The sequence below is a fragment of the Trichechus manatus genome, unplaced genomic scaffold (assembly GCF_000243295.1).
Source record: "Trichechus manatus latirostris isolate Lorelei unplaced genomic scaffold, TriManLat1.0 scaffold00003, whole genome shotgun sequence".
NCBI classification, from domain to species: Eukaryota; Metazoa; Chordata; class Mammalia; order Sirenia; family Trichechidae; genus Trichechus; species Trichechus manatus.
In genome coordinates this window covers 10,439,098-10,466,021 of record NW_004443939.1, presented here as the reverse complement: position 1 = coordinate 10,466,021, position 26,924 = coordinate 10,439,098, and the positions used below count along the sequence as shown (strand labels likewise).

The window sequence follows — 26,924 nt, the reverse complement described above, 5'->3', positions numbered from 1 at the left end:
TTTTGAGTGCCTTCCAACCTGAGGGGCTCATCTTCCAGCACTATATCAGACAATATTCTGCTGCTAATCATAAGTTTTTCATTGGCCAATTTTTTTCAGAAGTAGATCGCCAGGTCTTTCTTCCTTGTCTGTCTTAGTCTAAAGTGTCTGCTGAAACTTGTCTGCCATGGGTAACTCTGCTGGTGTTTGAAATAACAGTGCTGTAGCTTCCAGCATCACAGCAACATACATCACCACAGTACAACAAACTGATAGAGGAGTGGTGGTTTTCTACTTTATCTCAGAAAATTAAGGACAGAAATAAAGAAATTTCCAAGCATCTACACCTAGATAAATCACTTGTCAGAACATTATGAAAAGAGTTGAGCTACAGGGCCAATTAGCCCAGAAGAACTCTGAAGCAGTGGTTCTCAAAACTGGTTGCACATTAAAATCACATGGGGAGCTTTTAAACCTTACAAATCACAGACTGTACACAGAACCAAAAAAATTAGAATCTGGAATGGAGGCTGGAAAAGGACCCAGGCAACACTGTGTTTTAAAACTCCCTAGTTGATTCCAAAGTACAGCCAAAGTTAACAACCAAGGTTAAGGACTACTGCTCTATCAGTGGTTCTCAGCCTTTGGTGTCCATCACAATCACCTGGGGAAGTTGGTAAACATAGGGACCTAGAGCCTAGCCTGCAACAATGAATCTGAGTCTCTTTAAGTGATTCTGATACCCATCAAAGTTTGAGGACAACTTCTCTAAAGCCCTTTACAGCTGCAGTGTACTTATTTTCACCACTCATTCATTTATTTGCTCATTCAAACACCTGTACTAGGTTTTGGAAATACAGGGATGCATAAATGGGACATAATTACTGATCTCAAGATTTCATAGCCTGGGAAGCTATTCTTACCTCTCTCAAAGTACTCTCCACAGGGCTCTATCTGGTGGACCCTCCTGCTAGAATCCTTGAGAGCTTTGCTTGAAATGAAGAAGATGCTCAATAAATAAAAGATCCCTTGCATGAGGGAAGAAGAGGAGGAGGGGGAAGGGGGATAGCCATGCAAACAATCACCACCTAGCAGTGTGGCTAGGTACAGCCATTTCCCACACAGGGAAAGGCGGAGTCGGGAAAGGCTTCTTGGAAGTGACTAAGTCTGAACCTGTCTTTAAGGATGACAAAAGGTTAGGGAGAATATTCTCATCATAGAAAAGTGCAAAATTTACATATATGCCTAAAATAGGACAGGAAACAATGAATAGTTTGGTTCTAGAGTACAACAAGCAAAGGTGGAGGAAGAGGAACCATGAAAGCCAGAGGCGGGAGCCAGATGGTAAAGGGTTTTGTATGATCTCTCTTCCTCTCTGCTTAGCCAAGAGGCTTCTAAGTTCAGAAGACCCTGCCTGTCTGCAAGCAAAAACTCATTGCCATCGAGTTGATTCTGACTCATAGTAACCCTACAGGGCAGAGCAGAAATGCCCCATGAGGTTTCCAAGGCTGTAATCTTTACAGAAGCAGACTGCCACATCTTTCTCCCACAGAGTGGTTGTGGGTTCGAGGCTGGTGGGTTTGAACTGTCGACCTTTTTGTTAGCAGGCGAATGCTTAACCACTATGCCACCAGGGATCCTACTCAGTCTGCAAGCAAGTGTGGACCAAAGTCATAGGCCCAGGACAAGAAAGTCCCTCCTCTGATCCCTGTGGCAGGACTCCAATCCACAAGCCCCTGGAAGCACCTTGAGGCTAAACTCCTGAGTCATTTCTAAAGTGGTACACAAGGAGGCTCTCTCAGCAGTCAGGTTTTAACATAAACTAAAAGACAAGCAAGCTAGGAAGAAGATGGTCTGGGAAAGTCAAGAAACTTTCTCTGCTGCTTCCTGATTATTTATGAGTCCAAAAATGTGCCTTGTCTTAGCCAGGAATTACTGAAAATGGTACCTAGGGAGCAAGGAATCTGAGACCCACGTTAGGAGGTAGATAAATCTCTACCTCAATTCTAAATGGGAAAAACAGGAGTATAAACATTTCCAAGCTTGTTCGTTTGCTCCTCTGTCTCTACAGCATGGTGACTGCTGGGAGGAGGGAGCTGTGGCTCTCTGTTCCTCATATAGCCAAGTTGCCTACAGCCAACACACCCGTAGACGAAGGACATGAGGCATTGGGTGCCATGAGCTGGAGCTGGAATGACTGGCTGGAAAGACCACTGAGGGGTGAGGCTGATCCTCTCTGCTCCATTGGTGGTGCTGAATGACAAACACCTCCCCTCTGAGCAGGCTTTTAAGAATCAAAATTGACCATGAAGCATTATTTGCAGGGGCCTATCTACAGAAAATAGCACCTAGAGCAATTAGTGTTAAATTGCTGAATGATCTCTCACAGCTGTCGATGGAAAGTGTGATGGCCAATAGAAACTGCTCATTGGCACCCCTCCTTAAGTGGTGCCCTGCCTGCCCCACCCCCCACCCCCCAAGATAGGCCTCTGGTCATTTCCCATCTATTTTATGACAGAATTCCATGGCCCTCACCTTGGAGGTTCCTTTCCCTCAAGTGAGCAGACCTGTCAAACAAAGAGGATTAACAAGGATCAGGGGAGAGTTGCAGGAATGAAGGGGAACTAATTTCCATGTCACATGTTTCTATGCTGGGTTCCAGGCAAAGGCACCAAGAGCTCATAGTTAGTGAGGGATAAAAGCAGACATAACAGATCTGGCAAGGAATTCTCTGGATTTATCCAGGTCCCTGATTTCCTATCAAGAAGGTGTTCCTCTGACTGCTTCCAGGCCTAGACCAAGTTAAAAAAAAAAATAGCAGTAATGGAAAAGGAAACTAAATGTGGAGAATAACTTTAGAGTGTCAGGAAAAGCTTCTCTGAGGAGATGGCAATTAGGCTAAGAACTGAAGAAGGCAAAGAGCAAGGGAAAGAGGATTCTGGGTAGAAGGAACCACACTGTAAACAGCCCTTGGGCAGGAAAGAGCTTGGCTTGCTGGAGGAACCTAAAGGAAGCTAGTGTGGCTGAAGCATGGCTAGAGTGGAAGAATTGTACAAAATGAAGTTTGAGGGATGGATAGTGGCAACAGCCGAAGCATGAGCGGTCCTGTTTTAATGCACTCAACTGTTGACCCCAAACTGGGATTTCTTGACATGTTCTGTGGTTCTACTGCTGTCCTTTATGTAACCATTATCAAATTATAATCCCTCCAATGCACAAAATTTTTCCCCACAGAATGAGGATTACTCAAGATACTGCCTTTCTCAGAGAATTATTGATCAGACTATAATCAATAATGATGATCCCGTACCCTTAAAGTACTTTATATATACCAAAGCATTATACATATATACATGTATACATAATTGGTTTTAGATCATTTCTTTTTATATATAAAAAGTAGCTTCTAGAATTTTAAAGCCAGAATGGATATGAAAACATCTTTTTTTACAAGGAGGAAACACAGGTTAGGAGCTTTACCTAAGGTCCCAGCTATTAGAGCAGCATTATCCAATAGAAATATAACGTGAGCCACAAATGTGAACAGCAGGTGTCATTTAAAATTGTCTAGTAGCCACATTAAAAAGGATCAGGTAAAATTTATTTTAATAATATGTCTCACTTAATTCAATATATACAAATATTATCATTTCAACATGTGATCTATATGAAAATTATTAAGATATTTTACATTCTTTTTTTGTATTAAGCCTTTGAAATACAGTGCGTGTTTCACACTTACACTACATCTCATTTTGGACTGGTTACATATTAAGCGCTCAAAAGCTGCTACCTGTTGCCATCGAGTCGATTCTGGCTCATAGTGACCTTATAGGACAGAGTATAACTGCCCCATAGGGTTTCCAAGGAGCGGCTGGTGGATTTGAACTGCCAGCCTTTTGGATTAGCAGCCGAGCTCTTAACCATTTGTAACATCGGGGCTCCCACAGGCTGCTAGTGGCTACCATACTGGACTGTACGGCACTGGAGCCTCATAATGGGGAAGGCAGCCAGAACCAGTATTGACACCTCCTTTTTAAAAGGCGAAGACACTGAGGCCCAGAGCTTACAGGTCACTGAGTTGGTGTGGAGCTGGAACTAGAATCAAGGTTCCTTGTTAAGTACTCTTTTCCCAGATCACACTGCCCTCCCCTAGGGAACATGAAGGGTGAGCAAGAGAACTAACGTTAAAAAGCACCTATCTGTGCTGAGCAGTCCCTGGGTGGTGCAAACAATTAATATGTTTGACTGTTAACCAAAAGGTTGGAGGTTCAAAGTCCACCAGAGGCACCATGGAAGAAAGACCTGGTGATCTACTTCCAAATAAATAAATAAAGTCATTGAAATCCCTGTGGAGCATAGTTCTACCTGACACACACGGGGTTGCCATGAGTTGGAATCAACTCGACGGCAAGTGATATCTGTGCTGGGACTGTGATGGGACTTCATTGTCCGCACTTTATTTAACCCTTATAAAAACCCTATGGAGTCGTCATTTCTCCCCTTTTACATATGAGGTTACACAAGCTCTAGGTGCTTTAATAGCTGATAGTGGCAAAAAGATATCAATCCTTTCAATAAAATAATGCTCTCAGCAAAAATCTGCTGAACTTGGGCTGTCTTAAACGTATACCACATGGATACTCCAGCAATTCCACTAGGAATATCTCCAGGCAGCAACCAGTTTTAAAGATGGAACCCAAGGATGGATACCTATGTTCTGAGATTCATGTCTAAAACGGCCGTTCTTCAGTTTTCCATGTGCCAAGGCTCCCAATATAGTCCATCGTTATATTGCCGCCCCCCCCCCCCGCCTTCACCCACTGCTAGGTCCAAATATATATAATTAGGAGCACAAGAAAACGACTTAGCTACCTCATCAAGACTAGCCAAGAACCAAGCTCCAAGCTTCAGGTCAGTCAATACCATTTAAAGATACTATATATGTGCCAAGGACAGATCAAGTTACAGAAAGAGGGGGTAAGAGGAAGCAATCACCCCCAAACCAGAGAATCTGGTCATAACCCTTGATGGTGAAACTTTGAGGGCACAGGTGAGCTAAGGGGCTGAGTCCAGGATGTATCCGTCTATTGTGAGCCTGTGAGTAGCTCTCCTATGGCATCACAAAGAAGTGTGGCCGATGGATGTGTTTATTGGCCAGGAAAACAATCTTAAGTGATAGATACAAATAATCCCACTTTACAGGAAGCTCAGAACTGTAGTAACTCCAGAGCCCATGTGCTTAAGAACCATGTTATACCCTTCCCTACTATGTATAAAGCTCTAAGCTGGTAGAGAACGCCAGCTCTCCATTTTAAAAAGCAAACCAGGATGAAAAATACCCCCAAATCTAGTCTGTCAGCACAGAGAACTATTGCAGTTGGAAGCAGGCCTCAATATTTTTTTAAGTAGTAGGCTCCCTCCCTTTCTCTACATCCGGGTGCAATTTCCACTCCTTTCTCCAAAAGAAACATTTGGCTTTCTATAGAGAACCTCTGAGACCTTGTGTGACTGAATATGGAAGAAGGGGAAAGAGGCCCTCATCACACACCACCGCAACATGCCCAAGGGGAAGCTGAAGTTGGGCCCCAGTAGATCAATTTGTTTTAGGAGGTACTTGGTTCTGAAGCATTTGTTTCAGAAATTATCCCCTATGCCCCATCAACAGTAGCTTTCAATGGCTCTTCCCAGGTGGCCTTGTCTCTTTTACATTTCATTTCCTGTTGGAAAGGATAAACAGGTAACTGTTTAATGCCACTCGCTGGACCTGAGTGAGGCTGGGGAGCCAGGGTAGGATTGATGGGTGGAATAGAGCAGCTGGGTGGAGAGAAAGGCATTAAAGAAAACCAAGTGATGGCTTTTATTTTACTGCTTTGCCATATGAGGAAACACACCCCACAGAAGGAGGGTATATGAATGCAAGGGAGACAGTGCACTCAGCCACCATGTTGGACATAGTTCCCTGGACTTGGTGCCTGTAGGTCTTGATGGGAATCCTGGCACTGCCACTTACCAGCGATGCCTCTTAGCCAAGTCCTTTAATCCCATGAGCCTCAGTTGCCTCATATGTTCCACCTCACAGGGCAATGTGAATTCAAAAGATGTATCAACATGTTTAGCAAGTGCCTCTCATGCAGTAGGTATTCAGATAGCTATTAGTTGGCATAATTGGGATTTGAACCCAAGCAATTTAACACCATGTTCTCTACTACATACCAGATATTGTGTTAGGCAATAAGAAAGAGTAAGCAATAGATAAGAGAGCCTCTGCCTTCAACGAGACAAGAACAAAATAGATAATTTCAGCACAGTGTGGTAGGGACTCTGATCAAGATATATACGGGACGATAAAGTATCTCACATATGAAATATTTTGGGGCAGTGTTGATGGCATCGTCAATTATGTTAACAGAAGGATTTGTTAGGTGTCTCTCCCTCTAGAATGCAAGGTCCACTAAGGCAGAAACACAGCACTGTGTCCACTAGGGGGCACTGTAGGGGGAAGGGGAGGAGGGAAAGTTTCAAGTGATGCTTAAATGAAGAAGGAGCTGGCCAAGTGAAGAACAGAAGTAAAGGCAATCCAGTCAGAGGGAACTGCGTGAACAAAGGCATGGAGGCTGGAAATGGAATGTATGTTTACGAAATTAGAGGCAGGTTGTTGAAACAAACGGAGTATAAAGTATGGGGTGGGGGTAAGGTGAGAAGAGTCGGTAAAGGTAAGACCATGGAGAACTTTGTTTTCCAAGCTAAGGAGTGTGACACTTGTGTGGGTGAACACTCTTAAGGCCTGAGTGAGAAGCTGCTGATCTGATTTAACAGGCTCTGAAGGCTCTACCTCACTCCTAAAATATGCCTCCTTTACTACCCTGCTAAAAAACAAAAATCAAAACTCATTGCCATTGAGTAGATTCCGACTCATAGTGATCCTATAAGACAGAGTAGAACTGCCCCATAGGGTTCCCAAGGAGCGGCTGGTGGATTCGAACTGCCAGCGTTTTGGTTAGCAGTTAAGTTCTTAATCGCTGAGCCATCAGGCCTTTATCCTGCCAAAGTACCTATGATGTTTTACCATCAAGCCCAAAGAAATGACCACATTAACCAAACACAGTTGTTACTTTGTATTCTCCAATTAGTTTACAGCTTTGCTAGCCAGATTAATTCTCACAACAACCCTATGAAGTACATACAATTATTATCCCATTTTACAAATGACAAAACTAAAGCAAAGAAAGATTGAGTGGCTTGCCCAAAGTCACAAAGGATACAGGTACTAAAGCCAAGATTCAAACCTAGTTATCTTGGCTCCAGAGTCCATTCTCTTAACTACCATATTACTTCAAATCTATCTTTCAGACTATTTCTCTCTTTAGCAGTGTGCATCCACTATTTAACCTTTTTAATGAATTTGTCATTTCTAATTCATTCAAAGTTTGAATTCTAGAATTTCTATTTAATTTTTTTAAGATCTATTTTTTGGTCCTAGTATCCTAAATTTTCCCCATGGTTTCTATTCCCTCTTTCACCATGAAACATTTTAAACATATATATTCTCTCAAATTGGTCTATCGTCTTTAGTTTCAAGGGATGACCTCTCTGTGCTGACTCTCTCTCTCGTGGTGGCTTTTTTCCTCTCTTACGCGCACTGCAATTTTTAAAGTAAACTCAGCATCAGGAGGAATTTGTTGTTATTGTTGTTTTGTGGTTTTGATTTGTTTTTGGTGAAAAACCCACATGCCCTGGGGTGTTAAGATATTTTTATGAGTTGGTTTTGGGTTTGCCTTGTCAGGTTTTCATAGCGTAATCAATTCCAGACCAAGTTGTTATCTTCTTGGTTTGTGGCTAGTGTACTGCATGAGAAGTACCAACCCTATACCCACATATAATGCAGGCTGAGGTTCTGATTTTTTATAGGTGACTCTTTCCGCCAATGGCCTAGGGTGGTTGATAGACTTCCATACCACATCCTCAGCAGACTTTTCCTTATTTCATACTTAGGCCAGCCATTCCCCACTCACAGCCTCATGCAGGGAGTTTATTTCCTATGCTCTCAAATCCCATTCCCCTACGATACTGAAAGAACAGCTCCTCATGACTATATGTACTTCCCATATTTTCACATGACCTTTTGCTTAACTCCTCGTCACTGCTAATTGCTCTACCACTGAGCGTCTTCTTAATTTCTGGCATCTGGAGATTACCCCTTTTTTTGTCCCAGCCTGGCAATGGATTTTTTTTTCATTATATGTTTATTTCTACCAGCATCTCTCTGTGTTTGGGGGGAATGTCCCTTGACAGCTTAATCCATCAAATGGACCAGAAGGCTGTGATTATGCATTTAGATAGCCAACTCTTCCACTAGGCTGTGAGTCCATGGAGAACAGGGACCTTTGTTTGATTCACAAAATAGTCCCTAATGCTTTACATAGTTCCCTGACTAGAGAAGTAATCAGTAAGGACTTGATCTATGAATAAATACATGAATTAATCATGTTTCCCTCTCATTCTGAGAATTAAAGACTATACACAAACTATCTCCTAGAGAAAGATGACACCAAGAATCCTTGAAAGCCTTCCATGTTCTCCAGAAGGCCGTGCTGACCAAAACAGGATTTTGAGGACTGATAAACTCCTGGACAAAGATCCAGTCCTTTGCCCATTACTGACACTACTTTCTTCTTTAAGGGGCAACCACTGGTAATTATAGCACTGGTCTGGTGGAAATCCCAAGTCTGGCAAGTTTGGTTCCTGACTAGTGGCTCTGCTGCCTTTATTAGCACATGCTGATGCCATTCTATAGCCATAAATGGAATCTGGTCAGTGTTACGCATTGTGTAATGATATAATTTTTCTGTTGGCTCCATAAGGAGCTGTCCCAATTAAGTTCATATATTTAAAAGGACCTAGCACAGTGTCTGGCACCGAGCAGGCACTAACATTTGTTGTTGTTGCCATTATTGTGTGAAGTTGAGTTGATTGCGACTCATAGCAACCCTATGTGACAGAGTAGAACTGCCCTATAGGGTTTCTTAGGCTGCAATCTTTAAGGAACAGATCACCGGGTCTTTTTTCCCTACAGAGCTGCTGGTGAGTTCGAATCGCCAAACTTGTTTTTTAGCAGCCGTGTGCTTAACCACTGTGCTACCAGGGCTCCTTAAGTTAACATATAGCTTCCTATGTTTCTTCCTTTCCATTTTTTGAAATTCCATAAATATTTATTGAAAAAGTCACTGTCTTCAGGCATTGTACTAGGTGTTGGGATGAAAGGAATTACATGCAGTCCCTGTTTTAATCCCCTTCATTAGAAAAGAAATGTCCAAATCAAATTTGACAATAGAAAAATTATTCTAAATGACCTCTGATTTAAGGTGAAAGGATGTCTTACCTCATCCTGCCATGCTAAAACGCCTAATATAGTGTAACCAGCAAAATAACTTTGGTCTTTTGCTGTTTCGTAAAATAAAGTTGTCTTCCCCCAGAGAGGAAAAATAACTCACAGTGAATATATTACCAAAGAAAAGAGAACAGATCATAAAAGGCAATTTTTGGCAATGACTTTTGAGCTCTTTTACCATTATAATCCCAGAACCTGGAATAATGTCTGAACTAAAGTGGGAATTTAAAAGTTTGTTGAATGTATTTGCACACATGTGTATGGACGGGGCCCCTTACTAGATAAGGCGTGACTCAACATTCCACACATATTTATTGAGAATTTCCTATGAAAAAGAGTTTTCACTAGATTTTGTGATAGATACCTCCCCCCACCCAAAAAAAGGGAGTAGGGGACAAGGAACAAGATAAAAATCTCACCCAGAAGCAACTTCCAGGCTCATAAGTGAGATAGAAATATAAATCACCATGTTACAACATAGAAAATGTTAAGAGAAGAACAGAGAAAAAGGGTATGGGAGTTCCAGAGAAGGAAAGGCCACTTCCTGTTGAGGAATTAGACAAGACTGTGGATAATATAGAATTTATGCTTGGTCTTCAAGGAAAAGTAGGCTGAGGACTTGAAGGGCAATCCAAGTGGAAGGAATGGTTTAGACAGAGTCAGAAAAGCACAGGATATAAGAAGAAATAGAAATTTGGCTGAAGTGTAAGGTACTTAAAAGGGACTGAAGAGAACTAAGGCTGGAAAGGTGGATTAAGCAGGACTGCAGGGGCTTTGAATGAGTCCTGATTTACCACTCCGTGACATAGGCTCTCTCTAGAGTAGCCGGTTCTTGGCATATGGTGGGCCTTAATTAATACTGAACAACAACCCTCGTAGCAGAAACCTGCTCCTCACATGCGCACAGGAAGCTGCCATCTGTAGGCACAGGCAATTACAAACATTCCAAATACTCTGTCCTGAACCCTGCAAGCACATCAAATGCTCCTTGTAAAAGGTCACCCAGCAAACAGCTCTGATCAATCCTGGCTCAGGCTGAATCAAATCCCCTAAATAAGATCCACTAGATGCAGTGTCAGGAAGGTCAGAAACGACCCTATTTCACATCTTGAAGCGTTTTTACCATGTGGAACGTTTTAGAGGAAGAAGGGAAAGGAAAGAAGGAGGAAGAAGAAAAAAACCTTTCCAGAAATAATAGAATGTCAGGTAATTAAATATTAAGTGATCACAAAGGGAATTTATTTTGACCCCCACCTCCTCCTAGCGATGTAAAAAGCAGGTGATTTCAAAAAAGGCCATGCCAGGATTAAAAATGGGGTTTCACGCCCCCCCGCCTCTACCTCCCCTATGTCCCCACTGTGTACCTTTGTCGAGTTCACTTGAAACGTTCCACGATGAGGTAGGCATTAACTCAGCAGTGACTGACAACTCAGTTTCTGAAAAGAAAAACAAGGGAGGGGAGAAGACAAAGGCCATATTAAATCTAGTAACTTATAGGCTGTTAGACGCATTACAGGAGATTTCCAAAGGTTCTGCCTTCTGAGACAGACCATTGCAATCCTATAGTTTATTAAAGTGGAATGGCTGTTCTGGGTTGCCAGGCAGAGGTGCCTGCACAATAAGCCTGCTCAGATGAGCAATCTATAGGCCAGATTTGAAGAGTTTTACTTTAAAACACTGGCTTGGAAATTAAAAATATTTCATTAACCAAAAAACATGTCAGCAGAAATTACCAAACGTTATCAAACAAAAACTCTTCCTTTCCTTGTTAGAAAGCCCAGACTTCTTAGACTAATATATTCAATAATCTTCCCTTGAAAAATGAGAACAATATTGTTCCTGCTGCTTAATTCATTTGTTGTGCTTATGCATCGGTGGCATTTTTATTCATAGAGAAATCCACTTCTCTACATTGGAACTTTAAGACAAATGAAAACTTCAAAGTACTTAAATGTTGTCATCTGTCTGTATTAATTATAAATGTGTATTAATTTATCTGTATTAATTAATGTTAAGTTGTTAACTAAACTTAAAACATGATTTTTCAAAACTACCATAAATTAAAGCAAACGTGCAAATAACGATCTAAAGGACATACGACACTATGAGGATTAAAAAATTCGTCAATAATATATGGCAATATACAAACGATGCTTTTGTTGTTGTTTTTGAAATTTTAAGCAATCACACCATCCCGCTAGCATATTTTAATAGGGTTGAACTAATTCCACCCCAGATAGGCCATGTCTTCTCTCTGTCTCTCTCTCTCTGTCTCTCTCTCTCACAAACACACACACACATTCACAGTATTAAAAACAAAACAAAACAAAAAACCAGCTGCCATCGAGTCAACTCTGACTCATGACATTCCTGTGCGTGTCAGAGGATAACTGTGCTCCAAAGAGTTTTCGATGGCTTATTTTTTGGAAGTAGATCTCCAGGCCAGACAGATTACCCAATAAGTTAGGTATACATGGGCTACTTGTGCTTATTTACTAATCTGTAGTGCACAATTTCACATGGGTGAAATTGCGCGCTACAAATTAGTAAGTAAACACAAGTAAGCCTGTGCGTACCTTGCTTACTGTAAGTCTGTGTGTACCTTGCTTACTGGTTAATCCACCCCTACGCCAGCGCTTTCTTCTGAGGTGCTTCTGGATGGACTTGATCCTCCAACCTTTTGGTCAGCTGTTGAGCATGTTAACCGTTTGTACCACCCAGGGACTCCTCCACAGTATTACAGAATATTAATTCTGGAGAGGATGTTAGAAAGCCCAGGGCCATTAGATATATGACACACATAATGTCAATTCCCCTCCAACCCTCCAGTGCAGACATCATTAATTGATTAGAGCCCTGTATGCCTCCTAAGCCTGGGATCTGCCTTAGTGTCTTTTCAACGCAATGCTCTACGGAGCCACTAAAAATGGATCTGAGTTGGCATGCAAGATGAACTTTAGTAAGTGGAAGAATTGAGATTCAAATTTAGGTCTGTCTGACTCTACCGCCCACACACCTCCCAGCAATATACACTGCCTACTACTCAAGTCTTTGTGAGACCTGACTTTTTTTCATCTTACCTCTGGCTTGACCTTTTGACCTAGAGAAGAACACTTTCTACATGTCCTTATTTACTAATGCCAAATGGCCATAGAAGCCACACACCATTGTCACTGACTAAGCTTTGCCAAGGACAGGATGTTTACCCACTGAGACCTTGCAGAGGTACACTTCCAGTTTGTCTACTAGGTCTCCAATCAACCTGCCACACATCGCAGACAAAAGCGTAGCTTGGTTCGAGCAGCCTTCCTTGGCTTACCTCTTCCCCTGCTCTAGAAGCAGGTGGGAAAAGGAGTAGACAAACTACACATACCTACCCCACCCCAAGTGGCTCCAGTCTCCTCATAGGTCCTGAGCCAAAAACAGCATAGATTGTTTTAAGGGGACCTGAAGTCAGTTGGAAGAAACCTTGGTGGTGCAGTGGTTAAGTATTCAGCTGCTAACCGAAAGGCTGGCAGTTTGAACCCACCAGAGGCTCTGCAGGAGAAAGATGTGGCAGTCTGCTTCCGTAAAGATTACAGCCTTGAAAACCCTATGGGGCAGTTCTACTCTGTCCTATGGGGCTACTACGAGTTGGAATCGACTTGATGGCAACAGGTTTGGTTTTTTGGGTTTTTGAAGTCAGTTGGGCAATATGGCAGGGATCATAAAGCACAGACAGATCCAAAATACGAAACCAAAAAGAAAAATTTACCCAAGTAGGTAGGAAAAATGGTAACACAAAACCACAGTAGAAGGCAGTGTTTCTGGTATCAATCCCTTGTTCCCTTGTCCTAGGGGTGGGTAATGCATGCGGGCGATTTCACTAGGATGAACTAATTAGCTACATTTCAAGGCTCTCCATACATGACTCTAACTGCATTCCACCCTGACGCCCACCCTGCTTCCACCCACTTTGGCTCCTTGAATAACACCCCCTCCTTTGCAGAATTACAGACTGCTGTGGTTCTTTGCCTTCTAAAAAGACTCTGCACGCACTCCAACATCCAGACTTCAGGGAGCTTGGGAATAGAAGCATGGCAGGCAGGGCAGCATTTCAGGAGAGGAAGCAAAGGATGGGGAAGTGGTGGGATTAAGGCAGGCCTTGACTACATTTACAGTCAATATTTTCCTAGCTTCATCTTACTGTTGCTCACCGTTAAATTGCCAGAAATATAGGTTTCATTTTACAATATTCATTTTATAGAAAGCTAGCTTTATGTCACTTGATTTTTCCAACGTGAGTGTGAATTGCTGATTGCGACCGATGATAAATGAATAGATTCTTGGCACTGCTAACAGTGAAACTGTTCCCCTGCATGTCCCTGGACACTAATTACCACTCAGTTCTTGGGCTATGGCAAAGATAATTCCCATTCACAAGTTCATTAAGCAACTGGGCTGATTCTGAGGAATTTTGTCCTCTGTCTTAAGAGCCATTCCTTGAGATAACCACATGTTCAGCTTCTCTGATAAAATAATAACAGATACAATATTTTAAAATATGAATAACCTTGAAAAATATTACTTTCCAAGGCCGTATTTTCAGAAGAAAGACTGATTATTAGATGTGAAAAATTTAATATTAGTAATTCCCCTCACAAAAATGATGTTTAATAAACTTTTTTTTTTTTCTCTCTTTCTGAAAGAAAGGCACAACCTTAAGTGAGAAAAACTGAGCACATCTCAACTTGAGCTCTTGAGCTCCATTGATTCCAGGGTCACCTGTGGCTTTGGAGAGAAACATCGTCCCTTAAGCCTCAGCCCTGAGGGATCTCTACAGATAGGGTAAGCTTCTTGCCTGTCCTCTCTACCCTGGCAAGAGGATGGGACCTTTCCAGGCATATTTAAAACCAGGCTAGCAGCCTTTCTTTGTGTAAAATCATTGTGGTAATAACAAATTAATATGTACCAACTAGGAGACAGTAGAATCTTTAACGGAAATACACACCCATATTAAAATTTCAGTTTCTGCCACTTATTAATTTTGTGATCCTGACCTCTATTTTCTTATCTGTGATTTTCTGCCACTTAACTTTGTGATCACAAGCTCTATTTTCTCACCTGTAAAATGAGGACAACCAAAACCATCTCAGAGAACAGATGTTGTTAGGTGCTGTCAAGTCGATTTTTGACTCATAGCAATCCCATGTGACAGAGTAGAACTGCCCCATAGGGTTTTCTAGGATGTAATCGTTACCAGGTCTTTCTCGCATGAAGTTGCCGGGGGAGGGGGTGCTGAATCACCAAACTTTCGGTTAGCAGCCGAGTGCTTAACCATTATGCCACCAGGGCTCCTTCAGAGGACTGTCCAAAACCAAACCCGTTGCCATCCAGTGGATTTCGACTCATAACGACCCTATAGGACAGAGTAGAACTGCCCACAGGGTCCCCAAGGCTGTACTCTTTACAGAAACAGACCACCACATCTTTTTCCTGTGGAGCAGCTGATGGGTTTGAACCACCGACCTTTCAGTTAGCAGCGGAGCATGTAAACACTGTTCCACCAGCGCTCCTTCAGAGAACTGTAGTGAGGGTTAAATTAGATAGCAGATAAAGAGGGTTCTGCATGGTGTCCAGGATAGAATGGATACTCAAGACCATTCCTGCCTTCCCCTCTGTCTAGTAAGGCAGAAGGTAGTCACCCTCTGCATGGACATCCTTGGTTAACTGCTATGTCTCTATGTTTGACATAATGCATTTGCCATGCATTTAGAAAGACTTTGCATTTCACATGCCTCCCTAATCCAAGCCAATCTTTTCATTCTGTGAGGCTTTCCTGAATCGGCCACCAGTTCTCTAAGAACATAAGTGTTTTTATGTGGTTTTAGACAATTTAAGCAAATCAAGCATGTTTTAGAAAACTCCAGCCCTTATCTTTCCTGCCCTCTGTAAGAGGGCAAACGTCAAAACCTATTCCTCCACCGATTTGATCAATAGGAGCTATTATCTTTGCAGTTTCTCTGATGATTGACTTTTTGGCACTGATTCTGCAAAGCCATAAGGTTTTGGTATTTAAGCCTGAACAGTGGGAGTGTTATTTGGAGGGAAGGGGCGGGGGGGAGGGTGGCCCTGAATCCTCTTCATTGATAAATGCCTGTGCTCTCTGAGAGCATTACTGGTTCATCTCAGCAGTTGGCAGGTTGTGACTCAACGTTCACAGGATGCAGAAGCTCTTCCAAGAAGCACCCAGCCATGCCACATCCTGTGTGCCTATCCAGGGATGCAGGCGGTTACACAGGCACAGTCCAGCAGACTCATGACACAAGTGGCAGACCCAGTGGCCACGAGAGCCAAGTGCATGCAGAGCCAGTGGCTTGCTGGGAGAGAGGGCTACCCCACTGCCTTTCTTGACCAGAGGGTGACTAAATCCCAGAATGTTCTACCTGGGTGGGTGTTAGAGGCCCAGGACTTGTTTATCAAATTGTTTTCTTTGGAGCCATGGGATTCCGTGGAGGTGCCATTTTAGGGTGGCAGTGCAGGATTTAGGGGTAAGGAGAACAAGAATGCAAAGCTAAAGACCCATCTCCAACAGGAACAACTCTGCTTTTATCATAGTCAGGTGTTATGAAAAAGGCTTTCATGCTTTAAAAAAAAGTTTGAAGTTCTTATGTAGTTCAGTCTCCCTGCTATACAGAGAAAGAAAGTGAGGTCCATCACAGTCAGGTGACTTGGCCAAGATCACAGAAATTCTTACAGCCAGGCCTTCGAAGCCATGCTGCTTTCTCACTGAGCTCAATTTTCTTATGTCTATGCCCCTGAGATGTGATATATATCCTCAGAGGCTGAGTTCAGAGAGCCACACAGGGGGTTTCCAAACAGTCAGGGTCAGTCACACAAAAGGGGTGCGTTTTGAAAAGAAAGGTCTCTGCTTGTGATCATTCATGGGGGAAGGACGCTTGCCTGAAGGCTCTGAGATCTCTATTATACAGTGTTATTTTAGACATAATTTGGCGAAAGCCCTCAGCCTTGGTTCCTTCCTGTCCCTGGTGCCTCAGGGGAGGAGAAGCCCACAGTCAGGTAAGTCACCTTAATCAAAGGTGCCTATTTGAGAAAGTATCAGTCTGCTGGACTTAGCAGGCTACCTGCCCCAACAGCCCAAGGGGGTCAGCCAGCTTGGGCATCTTTCTGGCCTCGAGCTTACAGTCACCCACATCTAGGCTCCTTTATGAGAGATCCCTCCACTCTGAGGACTTGGTTTACTTCCTGACCAGAGAAGAAGAAAGAGCCTCCCTCACCCCATATAGGATAGTCAGGAGTGGAAAATTACTACACGCTGCATCTATGAGGACCATATAATCCTCAGTAACCTCAGATTTGGATTTTTGGTGTACTCTCTAAGTGAAGTTATAAATATACAGTCACAGAGTGTGGTACGATGGATCGCTTTTATATGGCCTTTCTCGCCATGGTATTGCAACTCCACCAAATGATTGAGTGGGACTATGCAAGTGAGGTGCTTGTGGCTCACCAAGGAAATCGACAGCTTGCTAATAATGCAAATAAGGTGCATGGCACCCTTGTTGGGGTGGGACCATGCAAATAAGGTATATGGAACCCTAACAAGGGGATTGGTCAGTTTTGCCATCCCACCAGCTTAAAATGAGCCATCCCAGAGGTGGAAAGGGGGGACTGCACAACCACTAACAAAGAAGAGCTGGGAGTAGAGTGCGTCCTCTGGACCCAGGGTTCCTGCACTGAGAACCTCCTAGACCCAGGAGACAGAAAGCTGTAACACCAAAGATGGCACAAGATGGCGTGGTGGGCCTCCCGGCCCACCGAGTGAGTGAGCTGAGTACCTTTGGACAGGAAGCTTGCAGAGTGGGGTGTCTCCAGGCACTTGGTGGAGCTAGGCTCACTGACCTACAGAGCTAGAGAGGTGAGCACCTTCGGGCTGAGGCTTACTGATGAAGTAGGGTGCCCCAGGGCACTTATTGGTGGAGCTAAAGAGCTTTGTAACACTTGCCTAAGCACGGCAGACGCAAGGCCAGCCCAAGAGGCCTGAGGGGCTGAAGGCCAGGGAGAGACCTGCCTGTGGGTGCAGCTGAGAAGCTGTCCTGGCTGAAGAACTGTATCCTGAGTCATTTCTGATCTTGAATTGTAACGTGGTACTTCCTTAATAAATCCCAAAATTGTGAGTATTGTCTGTGAGTTCTGTGTGGCCGTTGCAATGAATTATCGAAACCAGCAGAGGAGTAGCCGTGGGAGGGACGGCTGGTGTAAGAATTGGTAAAAAGGTTGGAGAGAGGAGGTATGTCTGACCTCCACTTCATAGGAATCAGCCTTGTGCTGTTGATGCAGATAATAATTCTGTCTCCTTCCCCTTGTGAAATTAGACAAGGAGGTCTGATGCTGTCGCCACGCCATTTTTACACAGAGAAAGATGACGACACACCCTGTAACCTTAAACCTCTACTCTGTTACCCAACCACACTACCTGTATTGTACTATGAAATAATATTTTATTATAAAACCTGTAATTACTTTGTAAACAGCATAATTATGTTGCATTATATTGTATATGTGGCCAAGGTATTAATTTGTTGAAGAACCCAATTTGTGGTATTCTTCATATTTTTATGTAGAGGGAACTGAAAAAAAAAAGTTGCCTAGGTTTTCTCAGTGTCTGAATGGTACCACTTTTTCTCAGAAATCTTCTCAACAATTTTAAGAAGTAGGTACTGTTATTATCTCCATTTTATGATTGAAGAACCTGAGGCAGAGATACTAAGGCACTTACCCACTCAGCTTGTTGGGGGTAGAGCATGGTGATCAATCTCAGGCAGTCTGACAGCAGAGCCAGAGTGTCTCTGAATTGTGCTCTATTCTGAGAGGTGTGTGTGTATGTGGGGAGGAGGTGGGAGGAGCTAGCACAGGGCTGAAAACATAACTACTTGCTCTCAGGCTTAAGCCCCCTTCAGCCCCAGAGGTCCCTTATGGAACTCTAAACTCTGCAGAACACAGTTTGAGAAACAATTCCAGAAAACAAACTCCCTCACCAGATCAACGCTAGGTTCACTAATTCTAAAACTCAAAACTGATGGTGGAGGACATAAAGTGGGGAGAGAGGGAATATTTCCTAAATCACATTTAAATGCATTTTCTCCTCTGGAAATAACTGTTTTGGAAAATATTACCTCCTTCTTTAAATCTCTTAAATTTAATCATATGGATCACATGCAGTTCCTGTATTTAAAGGAATTATGCTATACAAAGCACCAGGAGGACACAAATCTTTAATGTGAATAAAAATAGTCTATATATTCTTGAAAATTATTTTTCTTAAAAAACGATCATACTTGGGCTCTCTTTTCCATGGAACTATAGAAATGTACTCACTCACTCGTTCCTTCATTCACTCATTCTATACACATGTGCATTAGTACATTCTATGTGTAAAAACTGGGGCTAGCACAGGACTGGTCAGTTTAACTCAGCTGTGCACGGGGTCACCACGAGTTGGGGATTAGTTGATTCCGCGGCAGCTAACAACAACAAGTGTGAGAACTGGGATGAAGAAGCTTGACCTGGTCTTTAACACTTTCAAAAAACTTGTAGTCCAGTGGAAGAGGAATACGGCAACACAGACAGGCAATTATAAACAGTGTGATGGGCAACAAAAAGAACGGACTGAAATGGCCTCCCTTCCCATTAGCCATGCCCCATCCAGGCTAAAACATTAAATGCAATGACTAAAACATCACAAGAAAATATATAATGCACCACTGAGGCTGAAAGAAGAGGAAATTTTCAGGTGCCAAAAAGGAAGAGAACAGTAAGTGGAAGTTGATGCTGAAGGCGCCATGAATATAGGCCCTTTGGACTGGGGGCTGCAGTTTTAATGCCCATTTGAAAATCAAAAAATGAGAATAGCTGAGCTTCCTCACTAAAGCCTCCACAGCACTATTGGGGTGAGAGGGTGAAGGGATGGGGTGGAGGTTTGCCCATCTTTGGAAAAAGGCTAGAGGCACTTTTCCTCTGTGGCCCAGAGAAACTGCTAGGGCACTTGTAGTCTGCCCAGGGCTTTCGGTGGGGGGAAAAGTCTCCACAAGAAAGCAAAAGAATGTGCAAATACTGAATTAGCTGCATGGTACATGCAAACAAAGCTGATATTTTAACATGAAAATGGGTCTGATTTTTTTTTTAAGTTCTAGGCCTACAACAGAAGCAAATGAAAAACTATTTTGTAAAGACACTTTCATAATCCAGGGCAAATGGGTCTCCCACAGAAAAAGAACCTCTGCAGAATATGAGATTATACATAAAAAAAAAAAAAAAAAATTAAGGAGAGTCAGCAAGCCCAACAAATAGAAGAACAAGTCATCCAAGACTGAAATAACTGAATATCTGAAAGAGATTAAAAATAGAAATGCTTAAACTGGTTAGAAATGTTTTTTTTTTTTTTTTAAATATTGAAAGAACGGGGCTGAATGAAAAAAAGATCAAATATATTAAAAGAAAACAAATAGATTTTATATGATAAATACTGTTACCAGATGGAAAAACTCAAATTACTGGTTATATCACAGATTATACACAGCTTAAAATATAATTTGTTAACTGAAAGATAGGTGAAAAATCACATAGCATGCAGACAAAGCCATGAAGTCATTGAAAATATAAAAGAGCAGTTAAAGTGCATTGAGAATAGAACAAGAAGGGCCAACATACATCAAATAGGACTTCCAGAGGGAGAGAATCCAGAGAATGAGGGAGTGAATATTTGAAGAGATAATGACTGAATGTTTATTAGAATTTAAAAAAAAAATTAAATAGTGTCACTGTAAACTGAAATCGCATAGCAAGTCCCTGAACAGAATGAATGGGATGAATAAATGAATGAAACCACACTTAGATAACTCTGATAAATCTGCCAAATATTAAAGCAAAGATACAATTTGAAAAACAACAGGAGAAAAAAAGACAGACTGCCTCTAAAGTAATAAGTGAAAATGTATTGGACAGCAGACTTCTTATCAACAATAAGTAACAACAACAGTAAGAATAAAGTTGAATCCAAAAGGAAGGAGTTGTATGCAAGAAGCAATAATATAAACAAATAAACTGGGAAATATGCTGAACTTTTTATTCACTCTAAAAATAAATATGTGATAGGAGGTACAACAGAGGTAAGCCGAGGGTGCTAAGACAGCACTGTAGATGAGTACACACTCCAATCTGGGGAGAGGGAGGCCCTAGCGGGTGGGGAAAATTGCTCCAGGCTGAGAGGAGGCCATTGTATTAGAAAGACTGTCCACTCTATGGCAACCACAACAACATGACACCTTAGGAAAAGTGCAAATAACTCAATAATGTTCATATTCAACTACAGCAGTAGCAATTTTTCCCAAGAGGTAAACAATAATTCCAAAGCCCAGGAGCTTCTAGTTTTTGTTTTTTAAGAAGAAAACATCCCAGCTAATAACAGAAGAGGCAGGATCTTGTTAGAGACAGTGCAAAGTCCTAAGAAAAATTTCAAAATGGCTCAAGTCTTGATCTTCCCCAAGGAGAAGCTGAAATGAGGGAACCCAAAGTTAGCGCTCCGTCACTTACCCATGGTGCCACTAGCTAATTAGGGCAGAATTTGCCTTGTTTACCTACATGTCCCTGAGGAGCCCTCGTGGCGCAGTGGTAAAGCGCTTGGCTGCTGACCAAAAGGTCAGCGGTTCAAACCCACCAGCTGCTCCGTGGGAGAAAGATGTGGCAGTCTGCTTCCGTAAAGATTAAAGCCTTGGAAACCCTATGAGGCGGTTCTACTTTGTGCTATAGGGTCGCTATGAGTCAGAATCCACTAGACAGCAACAGCGCCTACCTTACTTCTGGTTTCAGAGCAAGCTGGCAGAGACAGCATAAAGAAAAGAAGAGGGAAGCATGCTGAAAAATGCTTAGCTCAGACATTGGTCTTATGTCCCTACAGAGGTTCCATTTCATTTCCTTTCAGCTGTGGCAGACACCTCAGGTTTCTGATGACATCAGCAAACTTCACTCGTTTCCCGGGTTTCCACTTGGCTGCTCTCCCTAATACACTCTTCCCCTCACAAATGCCTCCTGGCTATTTTTCCTCATCACTCATCCTGCTGTGTCATCTGTCTTTGTCTTCTGGTGTTTGCCGTTTCATTTCCCCTTTGTATGGCTCACGTACACTTTCATTTAATATTCTACAATCCATTTTATAATACAATCTTTTACCAAGTAATTGTCTCTGGCTAATTCAGTCACCTGCCATTGAAAAAAAAACAAGAGACCCAAGAAAAGTACTTTCCTAGATGCAATTCCATGACAGCCTGAGAGTTAATTCTTGACTTTTGCAAAACAAATGAAGTCTTGGTTAAGTACTACATGCACTGGAAATGAAGTCCAGTTGTGCTGAGTTAAAAAAGTATAGTATATTACTATACTTTTGAAGCCATAGTATATTAGCAGACAGTTTGGCCACAAAGCTTTTGTTTAAAAACACCTTGTTTTCACCTGAGTTTGATACTATTAAGTTCATTTGTTTGTTCATCCATCCATCCATCCATCCATCCATCCATCCATCCATCCAATAAATATTTATTGAAAGGGGCAGCCATATCATTTAACCACTGTATCACCAGGGCTCCAATTGAAAGGGGCAGAGAGTCTAAATTAACGGTGATGTAACAATATGGGTAGAGATAGTGAGAATGGCGACACATTGTGAAATATGCAATCAATGCCATTAAACTGCACATGTAGAAATTGTGAAAGAATGTATGTTTGGTTGTGTATATTGTCACAAAAACAAACAAACAAACATATATATATATATAGAGAGAGAGAGAGAGAGAGGGAGAGAGAGGGAGAGAGGGAGAGTACCTACTCTGTTCCAGACCCTAAGATATATGTTGGGATATAGTAATGAAAAAAAAAAAAAGTCAAGATTGTTCCCTACTTCATGGAGCTCATTGCCTGATGTGGACACAGAGAAGTGAACAAAGAATTAAAATATAGTACGGTAAGTGCTAAGATGGGGGAAGAAAAAGGACGTAATACAATCTTGGAGGATCCTGTCCTGACCAAAGGTTTTGGTGATGGACCATATATGATTTATGGAGGGCCAGATGTTTGGATAGACACAAGCAGACTTTGGATAATCTAATTTCTTCCTCTGAATAAAACGGGATTTTCTGCAACAAATGAACAAAGAGCTGAAACTTGGTGAGGTCGTCATCCTCTTAGAAAGGCTCCTATCATCCTAGAGAAGAGAGTCTACAGCAGGAATTTCTTCACTTGCCATAATCACAGAACTGCCCTTGCCTGCAAGACTTGGCTACTCAAAAGTGTCTTCTATTAGAAACAGGTAATGCCTCTCCCAGTTTTAGTGATTTGGCCTAGTTCTAGCCTGATACACTTTCTAAATTGATTCTTCAACCAGGACTAGGTCTTTTGTGCTTTTATCTTTCTAGCAATGTGAATATCTCCTGGGAGTGGAAGGTTGGTCTAATGTTCCTGACTAAGAAGTTCTAATTTTATAGTCTCTTTTTATCCTTGTAATTTATACTTAGCCTTGGAAAAAGAGAAAATAGTTGCATATTCAACATGGTACTATGTACAGGTTAAATGACTTCTGCTCCAGTCTGCTTGTTCAGAGATCAATCAGACATAAAAGATATAAAATAGAATATTTGATCACAAATTCCATCTCCTTGAAATAGTGTAACCCTGAAATCAACCTTAAACCTTAAACTGAAGGATACTGCAGTTCAAGCTATGTTTAAATCAGAGCAAAATGATCCTGCAATTCAACAGGAAAATAAATTTGCTAATTTAGTGATATTCAGGTTTATGATTGAAAACACAAAATGATAGAATTACCGTAATTTTCTACTTTCCTATTTTTCACTTAATTCTATGTTCCATGTGTCCTTTGGTCATCAGCGAGCAAGGAAGTGTTCTTCCTTTCATTCTGACTAGACTGTAAACTTCTTGAGGGCAAGAATAATGTCTTAAGACTCCTTTGTGTTCTCTCTGGTTTCTATACAATCCTGGAACAGGCTAGATAGCAGGTAGTAGAGCAGAGGGGGAATGAAAGGCACTGGCTTTGGAGTAAGACATGTTCAAATTGCAATTCTGTCACATACTAGCTTGTGACTTAGGGCAAATAACTTTACACCTCTGAGCCTCAGTTCCTCATTCATAAAATGGATGTAATAATGACCTTGAGGGATTGTTACGGAGATTAACTGAGATAATATTCAGAGCTGAGTTCATGTTGAGCAAATGGTAAATCTCCAACAAAGTAGCAGCTACCACTATTTGGTAAAGACTTTTTTCATAATCATAGATAAAGCCTGAGGGTATTTAATGCAATGATTCCCAAACCCAGCTAGGGAGCATATGAAAATACATCACTTCTTAAACCTTTGTCCTCAAACTACTGAATCACCCTAAGTGAGTCTTATGTAACCAACTCAGCAATGGTTCCCTGTAAGCCAGCAGTTTAGGGAAACGCAAATAATGCTATGCCTGCAAAAAATAAAAAATAAAATAAAATAAAAAGGGTTACATAAACTGACAGGTTAATATAATTTAAAAATCTCATGGAAAAAGAGCAGATTAAAAGTTTACTCTTGTATTTTTCCTAAAAATCCAACAAAGGCAGCAACCTCAATGGCTATTAACCAAGAACAAGATTGCTATCTCTTGAATGTCTTTCAAAGCCAACTATTTATGTTTAATTTGAAGATTCTGCTCATTGTTTGACCAACAATTTAGCTAAACAGACTTTTAGAAGTACAATTATTATCCTATGAAGAACAGGACAGTATTGTCTTAACCATTACTAAAGTTATATTGGATCTCAATGGCTGGGAATTTTATATTTGTGGAGCCATCACCAAATGGGCAAATTGGGTCCACTCTAAAAGTGTACAGTCATCCTTCTCTAGGCATAAAAGGAGAGAGAAACAAACTCCCTTTCAGCTCTGATTCTCAGTAACTTAAAGCATTTACAAAGAGAAGGCCACTTTGGATGCAGTTGAAAAAGCTATTAAGATTCCAAGCACCTTACAGTTACACATGTACCTTGTACTTAGGTAGCAGTTTTCCTTTCAAGAAAGCCCATGCACAGACAGACAGACATTAGCTCATGACTCCACATGTGAAGGATCAACGCCTGAGATAATCATATCCTGGTTGGAGATGAAGAAGCCCAGATTTGGGCACAGAATTTGCCTAAGGTCCCCTGGCATGTCATCAACGGTGAGGAGAAAGTAACCACTATCTCCCCTTACCTAGCTCTGGCTCTGCTCAGGCTCTCTGTAACACTGCTTATGAAGCCCCTTTTTCCAATTTAAGTTTTTTTTTCTTCTAATCCCTTCTAGCACTTTGTTAATTCAATCATTTCACAATTCCAAAGAGTGAGGAGTAAAAGGAAAAAAAAAAAGTCTTTTTCAGAAATTCTATTGAAAAGTATAATTTGTACCTTCTGGCTGTCCCTGGAAACCAAGTGTTTCAGTTAATGGGATTGAGGGACTCGTGGATTAGTGGAAATTATTTTAATCAGAGAGGTAAATTTAGGAGGATTACTATTATCCAGCAAGATGGTAAGATGGTTTTGCTCTCGCCATATTAGCTTGGGCATGTAGAATCTAGATGGCTGGCAATTTTCAAAAGCTTAATTCGCCCCAAATTGCTCTAGTTTAAAATGCTTAGCCTGTCTGGACTGGGTTTCCTGTACCATGTCATTATTGATAGCCTAGGGAGATCAATAATTAGCATTAAATAGAGGGAAACACTAAGCAGATCATAAATTGGGACCAGAATCCTTTTCCAGAGCCTGTGAGTCTAATCGCTCCCTTCTCTGAAATTCCACAGTATTTTATTTATTCCTCTCTTAAAGCGCTTCACACATTGTAAGGTTACCTACAGCTACATCAGTACACATCATCTTTACTAAAATTGCATGCTTCTTGAGGTTAGGGATGAGGTCTTAATTATCTCAACATTTTCCCACAGTATCAATACTGCTGCATCATATACATGGTAGGCACTAAATACATGTGTTCTGAATGCATAGGAGATATAATAGCTGCGTTCTCCATATATTATCACATTCATTTCTATAAGATAGTATGATAGATTGCAAAACTGGCCACGATTCTTCACTCCTCCCTGTGTCCACACCTTTTTGCAATGTAACTTTGCAACTCCTCCCATGAAGACATGGAGTCTTGAATCTGGGCTTGTCCTGTGACTTGCTTTAGCTAACAGAAAATGCCTAGATCAGCCTGGTGCAGCCCAGACCAGAAGGATCATGCAGCCAACCCACTGACTCATGAGCTAAATACTTGCTTGTTGTTTTAAGCTTTAGGGTAGTTTGTTATACAGCTTTATTTGTGAGTAATAGATACGCATTTACAGATGAGAACACTAAGGCTTGATGAGGTTAGAAAAAAGCCTATAAAGTCACAGAGCTTGCAAGTGACAAAGTCAGGATCTAAATCCAGTCTTTCTGATTCCAAAGCCCATAGTCCTTCCACTAAATAAATTGACCAGATTTCAAATATTCTTGTGAATCCAAAAGTAAGTTTGAAAGCAGTAAAGGCAAAAGGCAAAGGGGGAGGAGGCTCCTTTCATTGTTGTGAGGCACTATGGGGAACTATCTAGTAGAGTGATCACCCCAGACTGACAGGGCTGCATTTAGGTGGCTTATGTGATCAGATGTAAGAGACACCAAAGTACAGAACTTCTTTCAGACTGGGTCTGGAAGGAATGATATTCCTGCATCCACAAATACAGAGCTCAACTAATGGCAATTGCTATTCAAGCTTGGTAAATTTGGTCATTCCCTCACCCAAAATACTTTTTTTTAATCAGAAAGAAAAATAATCTTCCATGTAATTAATTTTGTGTCTGTTCCCTTCCTTTGGTCATCAATCTGTCAAGACTGTTTCAGTTTTCCAATATGATGGAAACAGTTTGAATTTGTTCCCAGGTGTCAATTTCTGCATCTGAAAGGTAGTCCCATCTGCAGCCTTTCAGGGACCTTAGCATTTGTGGCTGCAGGCCTGGGAACTTTTCACAGCAATGCAAGACCCTGCTTTGGATGTGCCAGAGAGCTGCTCATATATGAAAAGGGAGGGCTCTTCCTCCTCCCAGAGCTGTCAAACAACAGCATTTCAGGAGGTCTTTCCAGTCAACTGCAATGAACAGGAACGACCAGTGCTACTGTGCACATGATGGATGGGGTGGCCTGTTTGCTCATGTGGTCGTGTGTGTCCGGCTGATAAGAGAATGTTCTTAAGAGTTCCTTTGCTCAGAGGAAAGGTATGTAACTTCTTCATATGGAATGCGGCCATCGATTTTCCGTCAGGGATGACCAAGGTATTTGGAATTTGTCGCAGCTGGTGGAACAGGTTGGGAGAGAGAAGCAACATGATGGGTTTTGTTCTGCTGCTTTTCCCTTCTGTTCCGAGTGCTGGCCCCATGCTGTGAGATCATCTACTAGGAGGATCCCTCACTTTGGCGGGGCCCTTTTCCACAAGTCTTCTCT

At 41.7% G+C, this 26,924-nt stretch overlaps 1 protein-coding gene across 1 annotated transcript in view; it reads right to left on the bottom strand.

Annotated features, from left to right (window-relative positions):
* ROR1 (receptor tyrosine kinase like orphan receptor 1) overlaps window positions 1–26,924 on the bottom strand; it is a 484,054-nt gene that overhangs the window by 204,598 nt on the left and 252,532 nt on the right. The window contains exon 2 of the mRNA XM_004369015.1: window positions 10,735–10,806. Within this exon, the coding sequence (XP_004369072.1) occupies window positions 10,735–10,806 (72 nt within the window). The remainder of the gene's footprint in view (window positions 1–10,734; window positions 10,807–26,924) is intronic.